General features: G+C 39.8%; 1 protein-coding gene across 1 annotated transcript; it reads right to left on the bottom strand.

The window, feature by feature from the left end:
- Positions 1–9,972: 9,972 nt before the first annotated feature.
- On the bottom strand, positions 9,973–18,138 carry si:ch211-266g18.9 (transforming growth factor-beta receptor-associated protein 1). The gene is made up of 12 exons (XM_021584358.2): positions 18,012–18,138; positions 17,074–17,818; positions 16,463–16,657; positions 14,859–15,013; positions 13,422–13,504; positions 12,882–13,226; positions 12,718–12,775; positions 12,317–12,460; positions 12,038–12,178; positions 11,765–11,924; positions 11,047–11,468; positions 9,973–10,901 (listed from the first exon to the last, which is right to left on the bottom strand). The coding sequence occupies exons 2-12, from the start codon at positions 17,759–17,761 to the stop codon at positions 10,761–10,763; spliced, it is 2,532 nt and encodes an 843-aa protein (XP_021440033.2). The 5' UTR covers positions 17,762–17,818; positions 18,012–18,138; the 3' UTR covers positions 9,973–10,760.
- Between the last annotated feature and the right edge of the window lie 323 nt (positions 18,139–18,461).

Raw genomic sequence — 18,461 nt, 5'->3', positions numbered from 1 at the left:
AGCATGGGGACTGGTCTTGATAAATCAATGAGATTTTTATTTTCACTGAATCTCCTTTTGGGTATTGGTTAGACTACAATTATACAATTAGTGTGTGGAAATGTTGTGCTCTTAGTACTGTAACCTACTGCTGAACCGAGGAGGCGTACTGGAGACCAGGAGCGCTGAGCCGGCACAACTCATCCTGGCTGGATGCTCATTTTCGCACGGCAAGTACGGGGAGTTGGCACCGAGCGCACCGGACTGTCACTTTGTACAGCGCCATATTTTCCATTCCATCTTTCCACTCCATTTTTCTTGGAATAGAAACACCATAATATTAATCAAATTCATTAAGCAAAATTTCTTAAAATCAGTCCCATATACTATGTTCTTACAAAAAAGATGTTAAATTCTCTAGTACAGCCACTATTGAAGGCTATCAAGTGCTTCTCAAAGATGCCTTCTGGTGGTCAAACTAGCACTAACTAGCATTAATGGTTCCAGTGGTTGGCCATGCAAGCTGTGCTGCAGTACGCTACAACTTTTTCTTTTTGTGAAGAATCAACAACAAGTGGGACACAATCATGAAGTGGAAAGACATTTATTGGATATTTCAAACTTTTTTAACAAATCAAAAACTGAAAAATTGGGCGTGCAAAATTATTCAGCCCCCTTAAGTTAATACTTTGTAGCGCCACCTTTTGCTGCGATTACAGCTGTAAGTCGCTTGGGGTATGTCTCTATCAGTTTTGCACATCGAGAGACTGACATTTTTTCCCATTCCTCCTTGCAAAACAGCTCGAGCTCAGTGAGGTTGGATGGAGAGCATTTGTGAACAGCAGTTTTCAGTTCTTTCCACAGATTCTCGATTGGATTCAGGTCTGGACTTTGACTTGGCCATTCTAACACCTGGATATGTTTATTTTTGAACCATTCCATTGTAGATTTTGCTTTATGTTTTGGATCATTGTCTTGTTGGAAGACAAATCTCCATCCCAGTCTCAGGTCTTTTGCAGACTCCATCAGGTTTTCTTCCAGAATGGTCCTGTATTTGGCTCCATCCATCTTCCCATCAATTTTAACCATCTTCCCTGTCCCTACTGAAGAAAAGCAGGCCCAAACCATGATGCTGCCACCACCATGTTTGACTGTGGGGATAGGGTGTGTTCAGGGTGATGAGCTGTGTTGCTTTTACGCCAAACATAACGTTTTGCATTGTTGCCAAAAAGTTCAATTTTGGTTTCATCTGACCAGAGCACCTTCTTCCACATGTTTGGTGTGTCTCCCAGGTGGCTTGTGGCAAACTTTAAACGACACTTTTTATGGATATCTTTAAGAAATGGCTTTCTTCTTGCCACTCTTCCATAAAGGCCAGATTTGTGCAATATACGACTGATTGTTGTCCTATGGAAGGAGTCTCCCACCTCAGCTGTAGATCTCTGCAGTTCATCCAGAGTGATCATGGGCCTCTTGGCTGCATCTCTGATCAGTCTTCTCCTTGTATGAGCTGAACGTTTAGAGGGACGGCCAGGTCTTGGTAGATTTGCAGTGGTCTGATTCTCCTTCCATTTCAATATTATCGCTTGCACAGTGCTCCTTGGGATGTTTAAAGCTTGGGAAATCTTTTTGTATCCAAATCCGGCTTTAAACTTCTCCACAACAGTATCTCAGACCTGCCTGGTGTGTTCCTTGTTCTTCATGATGCTCTCTGCGCTTTTAACGGACCTCTGAGACTATCACAGTGCAGGTGCATTTATACGGAAACTTGATTACACACAGGTGGATTGTATTTATCATCATTAGTCATTTAGGTCAACATTGGATCAGAGATCCTCACTGAACTTCTGGAGAGAGTTTGCTGCACTGAAAGTAAAGGGGCTGAATAATTTTGCACGCCCAATTTTTCAGTTTTTGATTTGTTAAAAAAGTTTGAAATATCCAATAAATGTCGTTCCACTTCATGATTGTGTCCCACTTGTTATTGATTCTTCACAAAAAAATACAGTTTTATATCTTTATGTTTGAAGCCTGAAATGTGACAAAAGGTCGCAAAGTTCAAGGGGGCCGAATACTTTCGCAAGGCACTGTATATATAGGATTAGATGGCAGTGCAATTTCCTTTTTTCCCCATTTCCCATTTCCCTTTTTTGTGAACAAATGTGTAATGCACTTTCCAAACTGTGAAAGGCAGCAATGAGTAACAAAGTGTCGTCTTCTGGGAAATCCACACAAAGAGGTAAAAGATTCAAGTTTGAGCATGTCCGTTGACAGTTCTTTGTAAATTCTGATATAAGAACATGTGACAATAAAGAATTGTAAATAATATTGTAACGCCCTTAACCCAACATTGAGCAACCTTGTCATAACGGTTAAAAGTACTATATGAGGTGTTATTGCCTAACACTGACATAGTGTAACAGTGTTAGCACCAAGCGCTGTTAATTTAACAGTGTTAATTTAACACTGCAATGCGTGGACCCATATACACATTGGCCCAGAGTTAAATTTAAAACTATCAGTGTTGATTCAATACTGTAGATTCTGCTGTGCAGAAACACCAATGAGCTAGAGCTAGAGATGAGAAGTGGACATGAAACACGTTTGACAATTCAGGACCCATGTGGATCCCATTGCCTCAGGAATGGTTCTGTTGCTTTCAAAATTACTCATTGTAGATCCTCCAGCTCTCAACGACTTCTGAATGTTATGAAAATGATGGGTTAGGTACAGAATCTGATAAAACAAACAATGGAGGGCCCTATGCAAAACCGGTAGGGTGCCAGTAGGTGTCATTTGCCATAAACCAAGGCTTATTCTTGTATAAAATGGAGTCATTACATGTACAGTACAGACCATTAAGCTAATATCACTTAAGTAGCTGAGAAACAGATTTATGGCTGACTTCAGGACACGGAATGAACTAAAATGATTTGTTTATAACAGCTATTTCTATTTTTGTACAATTTATCCTGGCATGATCTCCGAAGAGATAAACATGGTCCATTTGTGGGAGTACACCTCAAATACAACTCACACTGCCATGGAATGATTTTTCCCCTCCATGTGGAAGGATGTTAACTTTCTCTATCGTCAATAGTTATAGTCATTGCTTAACCTTTTGAGTTCCATTTTTACAACTCCCTCCCTGACTAGCACCATGACTAGCACGAATCTCTTGTGAGATTAGCCAATATTCAAATAATAATATACCTAAGTGTTCCAAACTGATTTACAGTATATCACCTCAACATGGACAGAGGAAAATCCGTTCTTCGATACTGAGTCCTTGAGATCAACCCACCAGATGTGGCATACATGATAAAGCATAATATGTCTCGACACGGGAGGACTGGGTGGGTCTCCAGTGGGTCACACTACACATTTCCCAGAGTGCCACTTCTCCAAACCCAAAGTTAAAGAAAGCTATGGAAATTACAGAGTTGCCTTAGAAGGAAAAAATAGATACGTTTTGATCATCCTTAAGGCTATTTATTAACGTACTTACTGTGCTCAGCTATAGCATTAGTTTTGTCAGGGATAGTAGAAATGAAAGAAGATTCAATCCTAGGTTTTCTTGTAGCTTACCATTAATGCTACCAAGATTTGCAAATTAAGATTTGCCTTGTCTTTCAGTGATCACTAAGAGACAGAACAATTCATCATAAGAGACATGATGCAGTAATTGGTGGCTAAATGTCTAAAAATGGGTAGGATGCACACCATCTTATATTCATTCTTCACATGGGTTCCGCATAGGTTTTATTTATTTATTTAAATATATATATATATATATTTAACCTTTATTTATCTACCTGCTGTTACCAAATTGGAAACAACAGTTATTGTCCCTTTCCCTGTAACAGATCATATATGTGATTGGAATTGTTTTGGAACTGGAACAATGATTGGATTTGGAAAAGTGGAGGCTGCGAAGGGGAGGACGGAGTGAATGGAATGGCATCAAACACATAGAAACCATGTGTTTGAAACCATTCCACTTATTCTGCCCCAGCCATTACCACGAGCCAGTCTTCCGCAATTAAGGTGCTACCAACCTCCTGTGATTTGGAAATATATTGGAACAAACTCTGCAGAATTATAAAGTAAAGTAGAGCCATTAAAAATAGCTTCTAATAGCACAATGACTGAGAACCGCATTTAAACCTCAGATCTCTGACAGCTCATAGAGAATATGATTCTATACAACTAATCTAATACATGGATTGTAAAGACATTAGAAGAAATTAGCCTACAACAATAAAGGTGCATGCACAAACTAAAACAAAACAGTTTCATTTTCAGATGCAGAGTGCCTTTACATTTAGAAAAGCACAAGAAGTGAATGTTGTTTTTCCTCCTTCCTTTGTCTGTGGTGTGGATATGTATAATGGGAGACCAATGTCTGGTTCCTAACCATACTTTGCTCTATAACTGTTGATTTTTGCATCCATCCTGTTCCCTCATGTGTGAAATGACCGTCTGGTCTGGGCCATTTAAAGATCCAGGGCCAAACTCCAGGGGAGCTGTCGCCTGCCCAGACACACACGTGTAACATAGCACCAGATTGCATACACAGGCCATTAACAGCGGGAGGAAAAGCCATTTCACTCCAGTTAACTCCAATATCGAAGCAGTATCTGTCCTTACATACATACTTTTTTTTAATCATAGTGAGACCCATACCCCAGGATACTTTGTTGCTTATGTTGAAGTTGTTTTTTAAAAAACTGTTGCGGGACATCAAATAAAAAACATTTGTTGGGTTGCACAACCATTCAAAAACAACATTAGCATTATTCCAGGAGGTGTCTCTGAAAGGAGGGGAGTGGACACGGTCCCAGATTGACCCCTTGCAGGGTACACCCAGTGGTCATCAGACACAGCTGAACACAGCCGGTCAGTGAGCTTAACTAGAATCAGTGTTAAACAGAACCCACGAAGGAGGGAAACTTGCACAAGACCTAAAACACACGTAGAGCTCATCCAGGCCAGGTTTGAAACTTATCGACCATATCGAAACACACTTAGGTCTAATAAAAAGTGCAAGAGTAAAATGCCCTCCGTCCACGTGAAAACACTGGCGTTAACTGAAGTGTGGTAAAAACTCTTGCCAGATGTATGTCAGACTTCTGCTCCTGGGCACTTTTCCCAAAAACTATGAGCATAAAGAAATACTTGCACTTATGATTGGCCTAAATTACTTAATTGTGACAGAAATAGATACATGTCTCCTTCCTTCTAGCTCATTTACAAGTGTTAAAGATTATTCATAACAATACTCTCTATATTTACTGAAGCTGGGTTTTAAAATGAGGAATACTTGATGTCAAAGCAAACTCAGTGGTTGTAGAATTACACAGTATTTAGTGTTCAAACACAATGAGTTTTTATTTTTGAACAATTAATTTGCAACATAAATTAGTATTTCCTTAATATAGAGTAATTAATACTTTTATTTTCAGCCATGTCCATTTTCATAAAGTCTGCTGCCTAAGTGTCTTCAGAAATTTTTGTCAGATGTTACTATGGAATACTGAAGTATAATTACAAGCATTTCATAAGTGTTAAAGGCTTTTATTGACAATTACATGAAGTTGATGCAAAGAGTCAATATTTGCAGTGTTGACCCTTCTTTTTCAAGACCTCTGCAATCCGCCCTTAACTTCTGGGCCATATCCTGACTGATGGCAGCCCATTCTTGCATAATCAATGCTTGGAGTTTGTCAGAATTTGTGGGTTTTTGTTTGTCCACCCGCCTCTTGAGGATTGGCCACAAGCTCTCAATGGGATTAAGGTCTGGGGAGTTTCCTGGCCATGGACCCAAAATATCGATGTTTTGTTCCCTGAGCCACTTAGTTATCACTTTTGCCTTATAGCAAGGTGCTCCATCATGCTGGAAAAGGAATTGTTCGTCACCAAACTGGTTGGGAGAAGTTTCTCTCAGAGAATGTGTTGGTAGCATTCTTTATTCATGGCTGTGTTCTTAGGCAAAATTGTGAGTGAGCCCACTCCCTTGGCTGAGAAGCAACCCCACACATGAATGGTCTCAGGATGCTTTACTGTTGGCATGACACAGGACTGATGGTAGTGCTCACCTTGTCTTCTCTGGACAAGCTTTTTTCCAGATGCCCCAAACAATCGGAAATGAGATTCATCAGAGAAAATGACTTTAACCCAGTCCTCAGCAGTCCAATCCCTGTACCTTTTGCAGAATATCAGTCTGTCCCTGATGTTTTTCCTGGAGAGAAGTGGCTTCTTTGCTGCCCTTCTTGACACCAGGCCATCCTCCAAAAGTCTTCGCCTCACTGTGCGTGCAGATGCACTCACACCTGCCTGCTGCCATTCCTGAGCAAGCTCTGTACTGTTGGTGCCCCGATCCCGCAGCTGAATCAACTTTAGGAGACGGTCCTGGCGCTTGCTGGACTTTCTTGTGCGCCCTGAAGCCTTCTTCACAACAATTGAACTGCTCTCCTTGAATTTCTTGATGATCCGATAAATTGTTGATTTAGATGCAATCTTACTGGCAGCAATATCCTTGCCTGTGAAGCTCTTTTTGTGCAAAGCAATGATGACGACACGTATTTCCTTGCAGGTAACCATGGTTGACAGAGGAAGAACAATGATTCCAAGCACCACCCTCCTTTTGAAGCTTCCAGTATGTTATTCAAACTCAATCAGCATGACAGAGGGATCTCCAGCCTTGTCCTCGTCAACACTCACACCTGTGTTAACAAGAGAATCACTGACATGATGTCATCTGGTCCTTTTGTAGCAGTGCTAAAATGCAGTGGAAATGTTTTTGGGGGTTTTAGTTCATTTGCATGGCAAAGAGGGACTTTGCAATTCATTTCAATTCATCTGATCACTCTTCATAACATTCTGGAGTATATGCAAATTGCCATGATACAAACTGAGGCAGCAGACTGTGAAAATTAATATTTGTGTCATTCTCAAAACTTTTGGCCACGACTGTACACAGTAACTGCAGTAGAAAACTTTCACATGCATATGGTCGTTTACACACCAAACATTCTATTTCCATCTTCATATGTATGTACACAGTGGAAATTGAGGGTGGAGACATAGAGCAGGACAGGATGGCCAAATGGTCAAATTTATTTCAGGATGGCCAAATTCTACCCTTTGTGGTTTCCATATTCAAAATATCGGTCTGATCATTGAATTCAGTATGTCCCACAGAGTCCTCAATGTGGATTTACATTATAACTATTGCTGTCTATGGTTTTAAAGGAAATGGTTTAGACATACCACAGTGAACATGTGCATTGCGTGCTGTATCATGGGCAATGGTGTACTTCCTCAAACAAGTTATTGTATAATTTGGTTATTTAAACATTTTATTTACTTTATTCTAATTGGGGAATGTGTCTGGTGAATGGTCCTTAAATTGGAGTACTACACTGAGTCCACAGACACTGTTAGTATGCAATAAATATTACACACTGAGCATATAAAACATTAAGAACACCTGCTCTCTCCTTGACATAGACTGACCAGGTGAATCCAGGTGAAAGCTATTATCCCTTATTGACGTCACCTGTTAAATCCACTTCAATCAGTGTAGAGCAGGTATTCCCAAACTGGGGTAGGTACGCGCAATGCCGTCGGGGGTACGCCAAATAAAAATGTGATTCATATTTTAATTTTTTTATTTTTCGACACATTTTCAAACAGTACATTTATATTTTCCAACGGGATATACATTTGGGTGAATATTCTTCTCGCCTGAGTAGCCTCGTTTTACGGCCCAAAATGAAATTAAACCATCTACTGTTCTAGGAAATAACAACACAATGTCAAATACATGTATCCTAGTCAAATAATTAACATCCAATCACATCAACTGTTATTCTCTCGTGGAAAACCTTCACTCTTGTGCAGACATTTAGAAACGAAACATGACAATTTGAAAAATAAGCCACAGGAGTTTTTTGAGCAAGAATAAAGATGACTTTTGAGTATTAGGACATGTATAAAAGCAACAGACACCATTAATAAGAAGGGGCTAGACGCATTTTATATGGTGAGCTATCGAGTGGCTAGGACAGGCAAGACCCATATTATTGTGGAGGACTTAATTCTTCCTGCTGCCACAGATATGGCTGGGACAATGCTGGTGGAAAGGGCCAAAAAACTATACAGACAATTACTTAATCAAACAACACTGTTTCACAACACATCAGTGAAATGGCAGGAGATGTTTTTCAACAATTACTGCTTTCGCATACAAGCCAGTGAATTCTATGCATTACAGCGGATGAGTCAACAGACGTGGCGGGCCCGGCACAGTTCCTGGTATATGTCCGTTACGTTCATGGGTGGTCAATTAAGGAAGACATCCTCTTTTGCAAACCACTGGAAATTGGGACAACATGAGAGAATATTTTTAAAGTACTGGACAGCTTTGTGACATGAAATGGACTTTGGTGGTCAAGATATGTTGGTATTTGTACTGATGGTGCAAAAGCCATGACAGGGAGACATAGTGGAGTGGTAACTCGTGTGCAAGCAGTTGCTCCTGAAGCCACTTGGGTACACTGCAGCATCTACCGAGAGGCTCTTGCTGCCAAGGGAATGCCTGACAGCTTGAAAGACGTTTTGGACACTACAGTGAAAATTATCAACTTTGTTAAAGCAAGGCCGCTAAACTCTTGTCTATATTCTGCATCATGAAATTATATGTGCAGTGTTTTTACAACATACAGAAGTGCGATGGTTATCAAGGGGCAAAGTATTGACATGTTTTTTTGAATTGAGAGACAAGCTTAAAGTTTTCTTCGCTGACTATAATTTTCACTTGTCTGACCGCTTGCGTGATGACAAGGCTATGATTAAGAAGTTGGAGCTCTTTTTTTCTGCATTAGCAAGGACAACACACAGCTCTTTCCGTCATTGTATGATTGTTTGTGTGCAAATGAACTCAAGTTTACGGACACTGTCAAATGTGATATAGCGAAGCACCTGAGAGAGCTGGGTGCGCAATTACACAAGTACTTTCCAAAAACGGATGACACAAACAACTGGATTCGTTATCCCTTTCATGCCCTGCCTCTGGTCCACTTACCAATATCTGAACAAGAGCGCCTCCTCATAATTGTAAAAAATAGAATTTAATCAGAAGCCACTGCCAGATTTCTGGATTGGGCTGCACTCGGAGTATCCTGCCTTTGCAAATTGTGCTGTTAAGACACTGATGCCCTTTGCAATCACGTACCTATGTGAGAGTGGATTCTCGGCCCTCGTTAGAATGAAAACGAAATACAGGCACAGACTGTGTGTGGAAAAGGATATAAGACTGAGACTCTCTCCAATACAACCCAAGGTTGCAGAGTTATGTGCATCCTTTCAAGCACACCCTTCACCATTTTTGATGAACAAAAAATGTTTTATATGTAAGATCGCTAAATAAAGAAAGAAAATTATTGAGTATTATTCAATTATAATTTGTGCCCTGGTCCTTCAAGAGCTCTTTGTCACTTCCCACGAGCCGGGTTGTGACAAAAACTCACACTCATTCTTATGTTTAATAAATGTATCGTATAGTGTTTGTGTGGCAGGCTTACAATGATGGCAAAAAACAACATTTGAGAGTGCGTTGACCCTGGTGCTAGAGAGGGTACGCAGCTGGAGGTTGAATGTTTGAAGTGGTACGGGACTAGAAACATTTTGGGAACCACTGGTGTAGAGGGAGGGGACAGGTTAAAGAAGGATTTTTAAGCCTTGAGACATGAATTGTGTTTGTGTACCACTTAAAAGGTCAATGGGCAAGACAAAAGATTGAAGTGCCTTTAAACGGGGTATGGTAGTAGATGCCTGGCGCACCGGTTTGAGTGTGTCAAGAACTGCAACGCTGCTCGGTTTTTCACGTTCAACAGTTTCCTGTGTGTATCAAGAATTGTCCACCACCCAAAGGACATCCAGCCAATTGACACAACTGTGGGAAGCATTGGAGTAAACATGGGCCAGCATCCCTGTGGAAGGCTTTCGACACCTAGTAGAGTCCATGCCCTGACAAATTGAGGCTGTTCTGAGGGCAAAAGGGAATGCAACTCAATATTAGGAGGTGTTCCTAATGTTTAGTATAACTCAATGTGTTTGGACCAGTAAGATTGCAAATTCCCCATAAAACGTGAAACTAATGATTGGGTAAGAAGCAGACACAGTGCCTAGTGGAATTCGTCACACCCCTTGCACGGCTGTCGAATGTTGCTGCCTTAAAGGGATAGTTCATCCTAATTGCAAAATGGCATATTAGTTTTTTCCCTGTAAGCAGTCTATCAACAAGGTATGACAGCAATCCATGCTTTGGCTTTGTTTCCCTGACCACTGTTTCAAATGCTAACTTTTTAGCAATTGTGGCACAAATTCAATGCAAATAATTGGATTTGGGGCGGCAGGTAGCCTAGTGGTCAGACTGTTGGGCCAGTAACCGAAAAGTTGCTGGATCGTAATCCCCGTGGTGACAAGGTAAAAATCTGTCGTTCTGCCCCTGAACAAGGCAGTTTACCCATTGTTCCAAGGTAGGCCGTCATTGTAAATAAGGATTTATTCTTAACTGACTTGCCTAGTTAAATAAAGGTTCAATAAAAAAACAATGGTACCTATAATTATTATCATTTCCGCGCATTATGTCCAAATCATCCTAAAGTATCTAAAAATGGATTGTGTAACTGAATGAAGTTACTTATAGAGGATTATGAAGTGAAATTAGAAAATGCTAATATAGGTACCATTGACTTGCATTGGATTTGTGGAAGCTACTCTGTGTAGCTTCCACAGTTAGTGTGAACCAGCTCACCCCTAAGACTACACACAAACTCTGGCTCTGTGAGATCCTTCTGGCAGGTATTGCACACCAGACCCTTATCCAATTTCAGCATTCTTTTTGAGGCTTGGGCCTGAGGGGACAAGAGACGAATATGAATGCAATGCACAACATGTACTAATAAAACAGAGTCTACTTCCGCATTACTGAAACCCTGAAGATTCCCATTGTAAACAAAGCAAGTGCATCCCTGAGAAAATATTGAAGCGTGTGCTCACCCAAGTGTACTTGTGTCTAAGGAGTTCTACCTGGGCCAGGCCCCTCTCTACCCCTGCCATTCGTCTTTGATGGAAAGTCCCTCGAAGGGACCCCAACACGAACTGGGAGACCAGCTGAACAGACCAGGAATCCGGCAGAACCTGGAGGACTGTATCCAGGTCAAAAGCAGCAGCGTTGGCATTCAACAGGTCCACGGCCGCACTCGCTAGCTCATTGGAGCCCAGGTAGATCCGGAGCAGGGTGAGGAAAAGGGTGTGTTCCAGTTCCCTTTCCTGCCACCCAGCAGCCCTCCTGCAGTAGGCCCCTGCAACCTGGAGGTCTCTCTCTTTGTGGACCAAGGTCTGTAGGGCCTGATAGTGGTCACCAGCTCTCCCGAGCAGGATGGCCTGCTCGGTGTGCAGGACTGTCGGCTGGATGGCCTCTGTAATATCAGTCATACTTATATTATTATAAAACAATAATCACATACACTATTCAATCTAACCTGGGAATCAGGTTTCGAGAGAGAAGAAAAAACAAATATGAATGATGAATGAATAGAAGTTTATTAAGCTACATCAATCCGAATGAATATAGAGTTTAGTAAGCTACATAATTCTTAGAGCAACAAGAGTAATAATTCTATTTATCCTGTTAAGTAGTTTTGATTAAATAGTTAGGTGAGTAAGGACTTCCTACATTCATTAAGCATGATACATTTTCATATGACTCACATACCATGTACTGTCATGGTGTCATAGAGGGAAGACTGCCACAGCAACTGTTGCAGTTTATCTCTGGTCATTCCTCCATCTGAATCCGTACCCTTTCCATTCTGTAAGGCTCTGAGTATATGGGTGACATATGCGGTGGCCAAAAGGGTATGATGCTTCTCCTCCTGAGAAATGATAAAAAGGGGGGGATACAAATATGTGCCTTTAATTCATTTCAAACAACAGTTTAATATGGGTAAAAGTGGTGTGGTGCTATTGATATACTGGTGGTACCAACCTTGCTTTTCAAATCATGGACCAGAAATTCCAGGAACAACATCAAAGCTAGAGAGTAATTCTTTAAAAAAGTGAGGACATCCTCCTGTGCAAATGTGTCTTGGTCTTCTGGATCTCTTTTTGTGAAAATCTGGATTCCAACCTTAAATGTTACAGTAAAGAAATTACACTAAAATCGGTCAACATGAGGTATAGTTCCGATCAAATAATGATGTTATTTATTATAATTATAATATTTTTTATACTTTTCTACAGTTGCGCTATATGGATACTCAGATACCTCCTGGTTTCTTTGGAGAGCCCAGTCTGCAAACGTCCAAACCACGTCTCTCTGTTTTAGTCGACTGAGAGTTCTCACAATGTGCTCATACACATTTGAACATGAGCTGTCTTCATATTGCCCATCAGTAATTTTCACCCAAGTCTGCAACATCATAAGGACTTTAAGTTCTACCCGAAGTCAACCAAGGTCAAATAACATTTGTGATGACCGTACTTTTACACATCTTATTTTCAGTATGGTCTGAAATCCTAATTTAAGCAGAAACTACATTATATCATTGTTCACTGTCTTATAACACAAAGATGGTACAAAGTAAGATACAAAGAATATGCTATTGATTAGACTGGCTAAAATAAATGCAAATCATCTATTTATTGAATGCTAAACTCAGAGATTACCTGGATTGCTTTGATATGGTGACCATGACTCTGGTAGAGTAATCCAAGTGTGAAAAATCTGAGATGACAGTATAATGAAATTATAGCAGTATTATATTAAATGAAGCATTGCAAGATTCAAATATGTTGTTCTCAGTTTATACTGAACAGCCACCCATTCTCACCTCTTGTGCAGCTCAAGGAGAGGCACACATTTGTCGATTGAGCAGGAATTGGGAGAGGACACAAGTGCATCCAGGTCTACTCTGTCACCTTGCTCTGTGTACATTCTCAGTTGTGCAGTATCAATATCCTCACTGCACTCAACTCCCTGCTTCGTCCCTCGAACCACCATTAGGAAATCGCCCAGGAAGTCTAGATACTGTTGAAATGTGGTCCTGTCCTCTTGCCGTAGTGCCAAGAGCTCCTTTGCATTGTTCACTTTGACCAGCTGGGAATGAAAGGTCTCACAGAGTGGTTCCATCTCTGGATACAAGCTGATGAGTTCTCTAGGGTCCAACTCCCCTTTGCTGTCAAAAACAGGAATGAATGATTGAAACATTATTGAAATATTTCAACAGACAGCAGAACTAATAATTCAAACTGTTATAACAAAGCAATACATAATGCTAGTGACATGATCTACTTTTACTATGATTGAAGGTAGTTTCTTTAAATTTAGGGGTCCATACTGAAAATAAGATGTGGAAAAGGACTGTCCTCACATAAAAAGTTCTTTGGCCTCTGAAAAAGACCCCTGGTAGAATTTAATGAATCCATCCATGCAAGTGATGATCTTATGCAGCTCCTGTCAAATCAAATACAACATTTGTCAACTCAAATAATATCACTTATCTTCTAAGATCTGGTACATATTTACAAATAAGCATATTTTAAATCAATTTATTTTTCTCAAGTCACTGGGGCTGAAATTAATGTATTTGCAACTAAATCTTACGAGCAACACGTTAATGTATGTCTAAATTTAGTACCCACAAACCCAGATTTCAAAGCTTTCGAGACAGACAAAGTATAATGAAAAAGTCATGAACAGAAGGCATATTCATTCAAGAATACTCAATTCAACCCTCAACCTATAACTTGAGAATCTACCATGATTCCAACAAATCTCTGATACCATCTGTTGCCTTCATCATACACCATGTGCAGCTCAATAACTGATGAACATGATTACCCCGATGAAATATTACATTATATACCATGTTATGAGGGTATTCATTTATTTAATGTTGTCTACACATCAGTTATAAAGTTGTAATATAGAATAAGGTTCTGATGCAATTTTGAACTTGTAGTCTTGTGGATTAGGCTATTGTAGTATGTTTGATTTGATTTGGATCTCTTTTAGTCCCCATTTGGACTAATCTTCCAAGAGTCCTTAAACATTAAAATACAATTTATAATACAAACACACTTTCACATATAAAAAATATTGATTCTTCATCTACTATAGTCCCACAACATTTCTATATACTATATTTAAATTGTTTTAAAATAATGTTTAAATCTATATATTGAAAGGTTTCTAGTTTGCTCAGTTAATTTATTCCATTCCTTTATTGCTCTAAATCGAAATGTTATTTTGCCTATTTCTCTTTTCTGTCTGGATAACACATGGTGGACAATCTATTCCTAGTATTTACGGAATGTCTGTCTCTTACCAACTGAATACCGTTGTGAATAGAACTTGGCCGTTTTAAATGATGTATATTATAAAATAAAATAATAATGTTGTTTTTTTCAATAACTTGTCGATTGATGACCAACCAAGAACACGGCGCATGACTGCAACAGAAGAACCATATCTCCACCTTAAAATAATCCTTGCTGCTTTATTCTGCAGTCTCCTAACTTGTGAATATGTGAATAGTTGGATTTGTTTTTGTCTTTATTTTCTAGGATGGAAGAGTCAAGGAAGATGAGAGATTAATCATCTGTTAAATTTGTTAAAATCTGTGTTTTACCTTGTAAGAACCCTTGGGTACAAGAGCTTGCATTGTTTGGGTTCGACTTTCCTTTCATTTTCAAAGTCATAACCATGTTTGATTAATTACGTGAGAGTTGTAGTTCTTATTCTTGGTGTTCAGTTAGGCAATTTGATTCAGAGTCAAAAGGAGATCCTGTTTATTGTCAGTGATTACCTTGTAAGAAACCTGTGGAAGATGAGCTTGAACTCCACCAAGCAGTCCCAGTGCCTCCTCCACTCTCTCATACCTTACCAGGGTTTGGATCTGCTCCTCAAATGGTACATGGGACAAACCGAGGATCTCTCTCTCCATAAAAACGTACACACCCTCTAAAGAGAGGATAACATTGACATGTTCTGACAGAAACCCAAAACAGAGTATTTGAACCAGAGTGGAAGTCACAGTATGCAGAATGACCACAATTAAACATTGTCATTGTCAATGTCATTGTCACTGACTGACTGACTGACTGAATGAAATGAATAAACATTTAAATGTGTTATTGGGTGGCAGCTTGATTGATTTGTTGGTCAAATACACTGTAAACCATTTCTTGTAAATTACTGCAGAAAAAGGTACAGTATGTTACCATACTGTATTTTTGCAGTATTCAATACTGTTACTGTGATCTTTTTTTACTATTGTTTTTATTGTAAGTAAGCAACTGGCTGCCTGTAAGTTACAGTAAAACAACAGTATAATGCAATACAGTGATCGTATTATGGTAATTGTAATGAATGAACGAATGGGTTAATTCATTAATTTAATTAATTGGGGGTGAAATGGGGTTTGTATTTTACAGTATTTTACCGTAATTACATTGAATTGCTGCAAGCAGGTTGGCTGCTAGGTAATGTGTTTACATATTACAGCATATCAAGGAATGCCAGTTTGGAAGCCTTTGTTAAGGCCTCCAGAAGTGCAAGTGATATAAGACCACAATTTGGTCATTTATATCACTTGCAATTCTAGAGGCCTTAACAAAGGCTTCCAAATAGTGACGGGGCTAAACAGACCAAAGGACATGTCAAATACTCAACCATTAAAGGTTTAAGATTTGCAGAAACTCCAAAATGTCGCTTATATACATTTAATTTATAGGACACCACTAGCACATTTCAGTTAAATTGGTACAGCACTCTTGGAACATCACAAGGCACACAAGGCATGCCTCAAAATATGTTAATGAGCCAGAAACAACAATACCATGCACCCACTAGTGGTCAAAAGGTTTGGGCGCTCCAAAATACTGTACTGTACTTTTTTCTGTGGGGTGGAAGTTACAAGCCATTGGAAATGCAGCACCAAATAACATATTTCTTACATTAAAGAATGTACTTTGATTTTGTCAACCATTATACCGTTATATTTTGAAAATTCACAAATACAGTCAGTAAGTGAACTGCTACTGTATTTTGTATAGCATATTTTATGGTAATGTCCAAAATACGTAAAATATTTCCCAGACGTTGAATATTTTCACATAATGCTATGTTTTTTTTACGGTAATCTACTGTATTCAGTTTATACAATGATTTAGAGTTTTTATTTTATTTTACCTTTAGGCAAGTCAGTTAATAAGAACGAATTCTTATTTTCAATATTTTCAATAGGAACAGTGGGTTAACTGCCTTGCTCAGGGGCAGAACGACAGATTTGTACCTTGTCAGCTCGGGGATTACGATCTTGCAACCTTTCGGTTACTAGTCCAACGCTCTAACCACTAGGCTATGCTGCCGCCCCAAGAGTGATAATAACAGGATGGTTTTACAGTGTACCTGTTGTTGAGAGTAGGCCCCTGGCCCTAAGCAGAGGCACAGTCTGTTTGAGATGCTGATCCACCATACTGTAGACATAGAGAGCCTGAGGCTGCAGGGCCAGGATGTAAGGGTAACACACCACCGCTGCCAACAGCTCCTCAGACCACTGCACTGGAGGCCGCTGGCATATGCCATTCTTCATGACAAACATGCCTGTGGAAAATAAATAATAGTACATCTATACAACAAATATCCTATAGATACGTAAACTGTACCAACCAACACGTTATTTTAAATAACACATATTAGCCACTCATTTTGTAGTTTATAACGATATCTTACAGTAAATGTGTAAAAACAGGAAATCTATACTTTTCCCAGCAGTGGATTTGTATCCTTCTGTGTTCACTGCCGTGATGAACGGCGATATAAACATGACCATTTATTTGAAGCTACTAGTGTGTAGTTGTTTATATTATGTACAGGCACAATGCTTGACTATAAAATCAGACAAAGTAGCTGTCTATAAGGTGTCTGCGTCTGGTGTGTTTGTCCACAGGCATTCTTTTGAAGGGCACAGAGCATGTGCTGCGTGCGAGTGTAATTGCTTTCATGACAGCAGCTCTTACCCAAGGAGCCGGGCCCATTTAAAAGGAATTCCCCTTTTCCTGCGGTGCTCACAATGATATTCTGCCTGCTCAGGTTGTGAGGGAAGAGATCAATGGTGCTTCCACTCTTGTGGTCGTGGAGGAAATACCTGTCACTGGTGGCCACACACAAAGTGTTATCATACACAGCTAAGGCCACAGGTTCCTGGGGTAGAGACACCTCTTTAACACAATCCCATCTCTCCACCCCCACAACATGGATCCGGACCACTCTGCTCCTGCTAGAAGCTGTCACCAGCTCCACACACACAGACTGCGATGAGGTTGACAGTGCCGATTCACACACCTCAAAGAAAGACACGTGTTGGATCCGCTTCAGGAAAGGAAGGGGTTCTAGGGAGAACATGTTTAGGGCGCTAACGGAACGATCCCACAGAACCAGAAGGTGATTGAGAACTGGTATCACCCTTAATTGGGTGACTGGGCTGCTTGAGCCTAGCAGTTTCATCCTCCCCTCCCGAGGACTTTGACTGGAGTCCTTCGTGTCACTGCTGCTGGGTAGGATAAGGTGTTGGACCAATGAGTCTTTGGTTCCAATGTATATATTTCTGTCATAACACTCCAGGCTATGGATGCTGAATTTGTCTTTTTCTTTAGGGTTGGGAAGTTTTTCATAGACTTGCACTTGAGTGAAGGCTTTCAAACTCATTGCTGCTGTATTTGTTGATGTATGCCGATGCTGTTCTCGATATTAGATTAGAATACCCTAGACAAAAAAAATAAAGCAAATCATGTTTCATCAATGATCTACAACTGAACCCAAAAAAGTTGGAAATGGAAATGTATTTCACCAATGTTGTCACACAGACAATAATGTAAATCTATAATCAAATGAAAAAGTATATTCACGGGGTTTAGATGAACATCTATTCATATTTATTCTAATAAATTGTCCATACCTCGATCTTGTGTTGTTAGAAATCCCTTCTCATGTGAAGTGTAGTTTGACCTCATCATGTGACTCCCATCCTGAGAGGAAGTCTGTGTCAGCCTTTTACACCACTTATTCTCAGCCTAGGAGTACAATTGCACAATGCCACCACAAGTTAAACCATAAAACAGTTTTACAAGGATGAAAACAATCTGTGTGTTGAGGAATTATATTTTGACGTGCCACAAAACCTCAAATGAATTGTAGTGTTTGGTTTGTGGTCAGTCGCAAATGTGTCAGGAAACAGTAGGTGAACAATTCAGTATGAACTGGGGTATGTTTAGTATGGTGCAACATTCAGAATGTTATAGAAATGTAACAGGCCTTTCTGTAATATGGGAAAGAAAGTGCTCTTCCAAGATGTCATGTTTATTTGAAAAGTGTTTCAGCCTTTTAAATAAGCCAGAGAGGACTTATA

Source organism: Oncorhynchus mykiss, chromosome 25 (assembly GCF_013265735.2).
Source record: "Oncorhynchus mykiss isolate Arlee chromosome 25, USDA_OmykA_1.1, whole genome shotgun sequence".
NCBI classification, from domain to species: domain Eukaryota; kingdom Metazoa; phylum Chordata; class Actinopteri; order Salmoniformes; family Salmonidae; genus Oncorhynchus; species Oncorhynchus mykiss.
The sequence above is the reverse complement of the archived record's forward strand: the minus strand, read 5'-3'. Positions and strand labels throughout refer to the sequence as shown.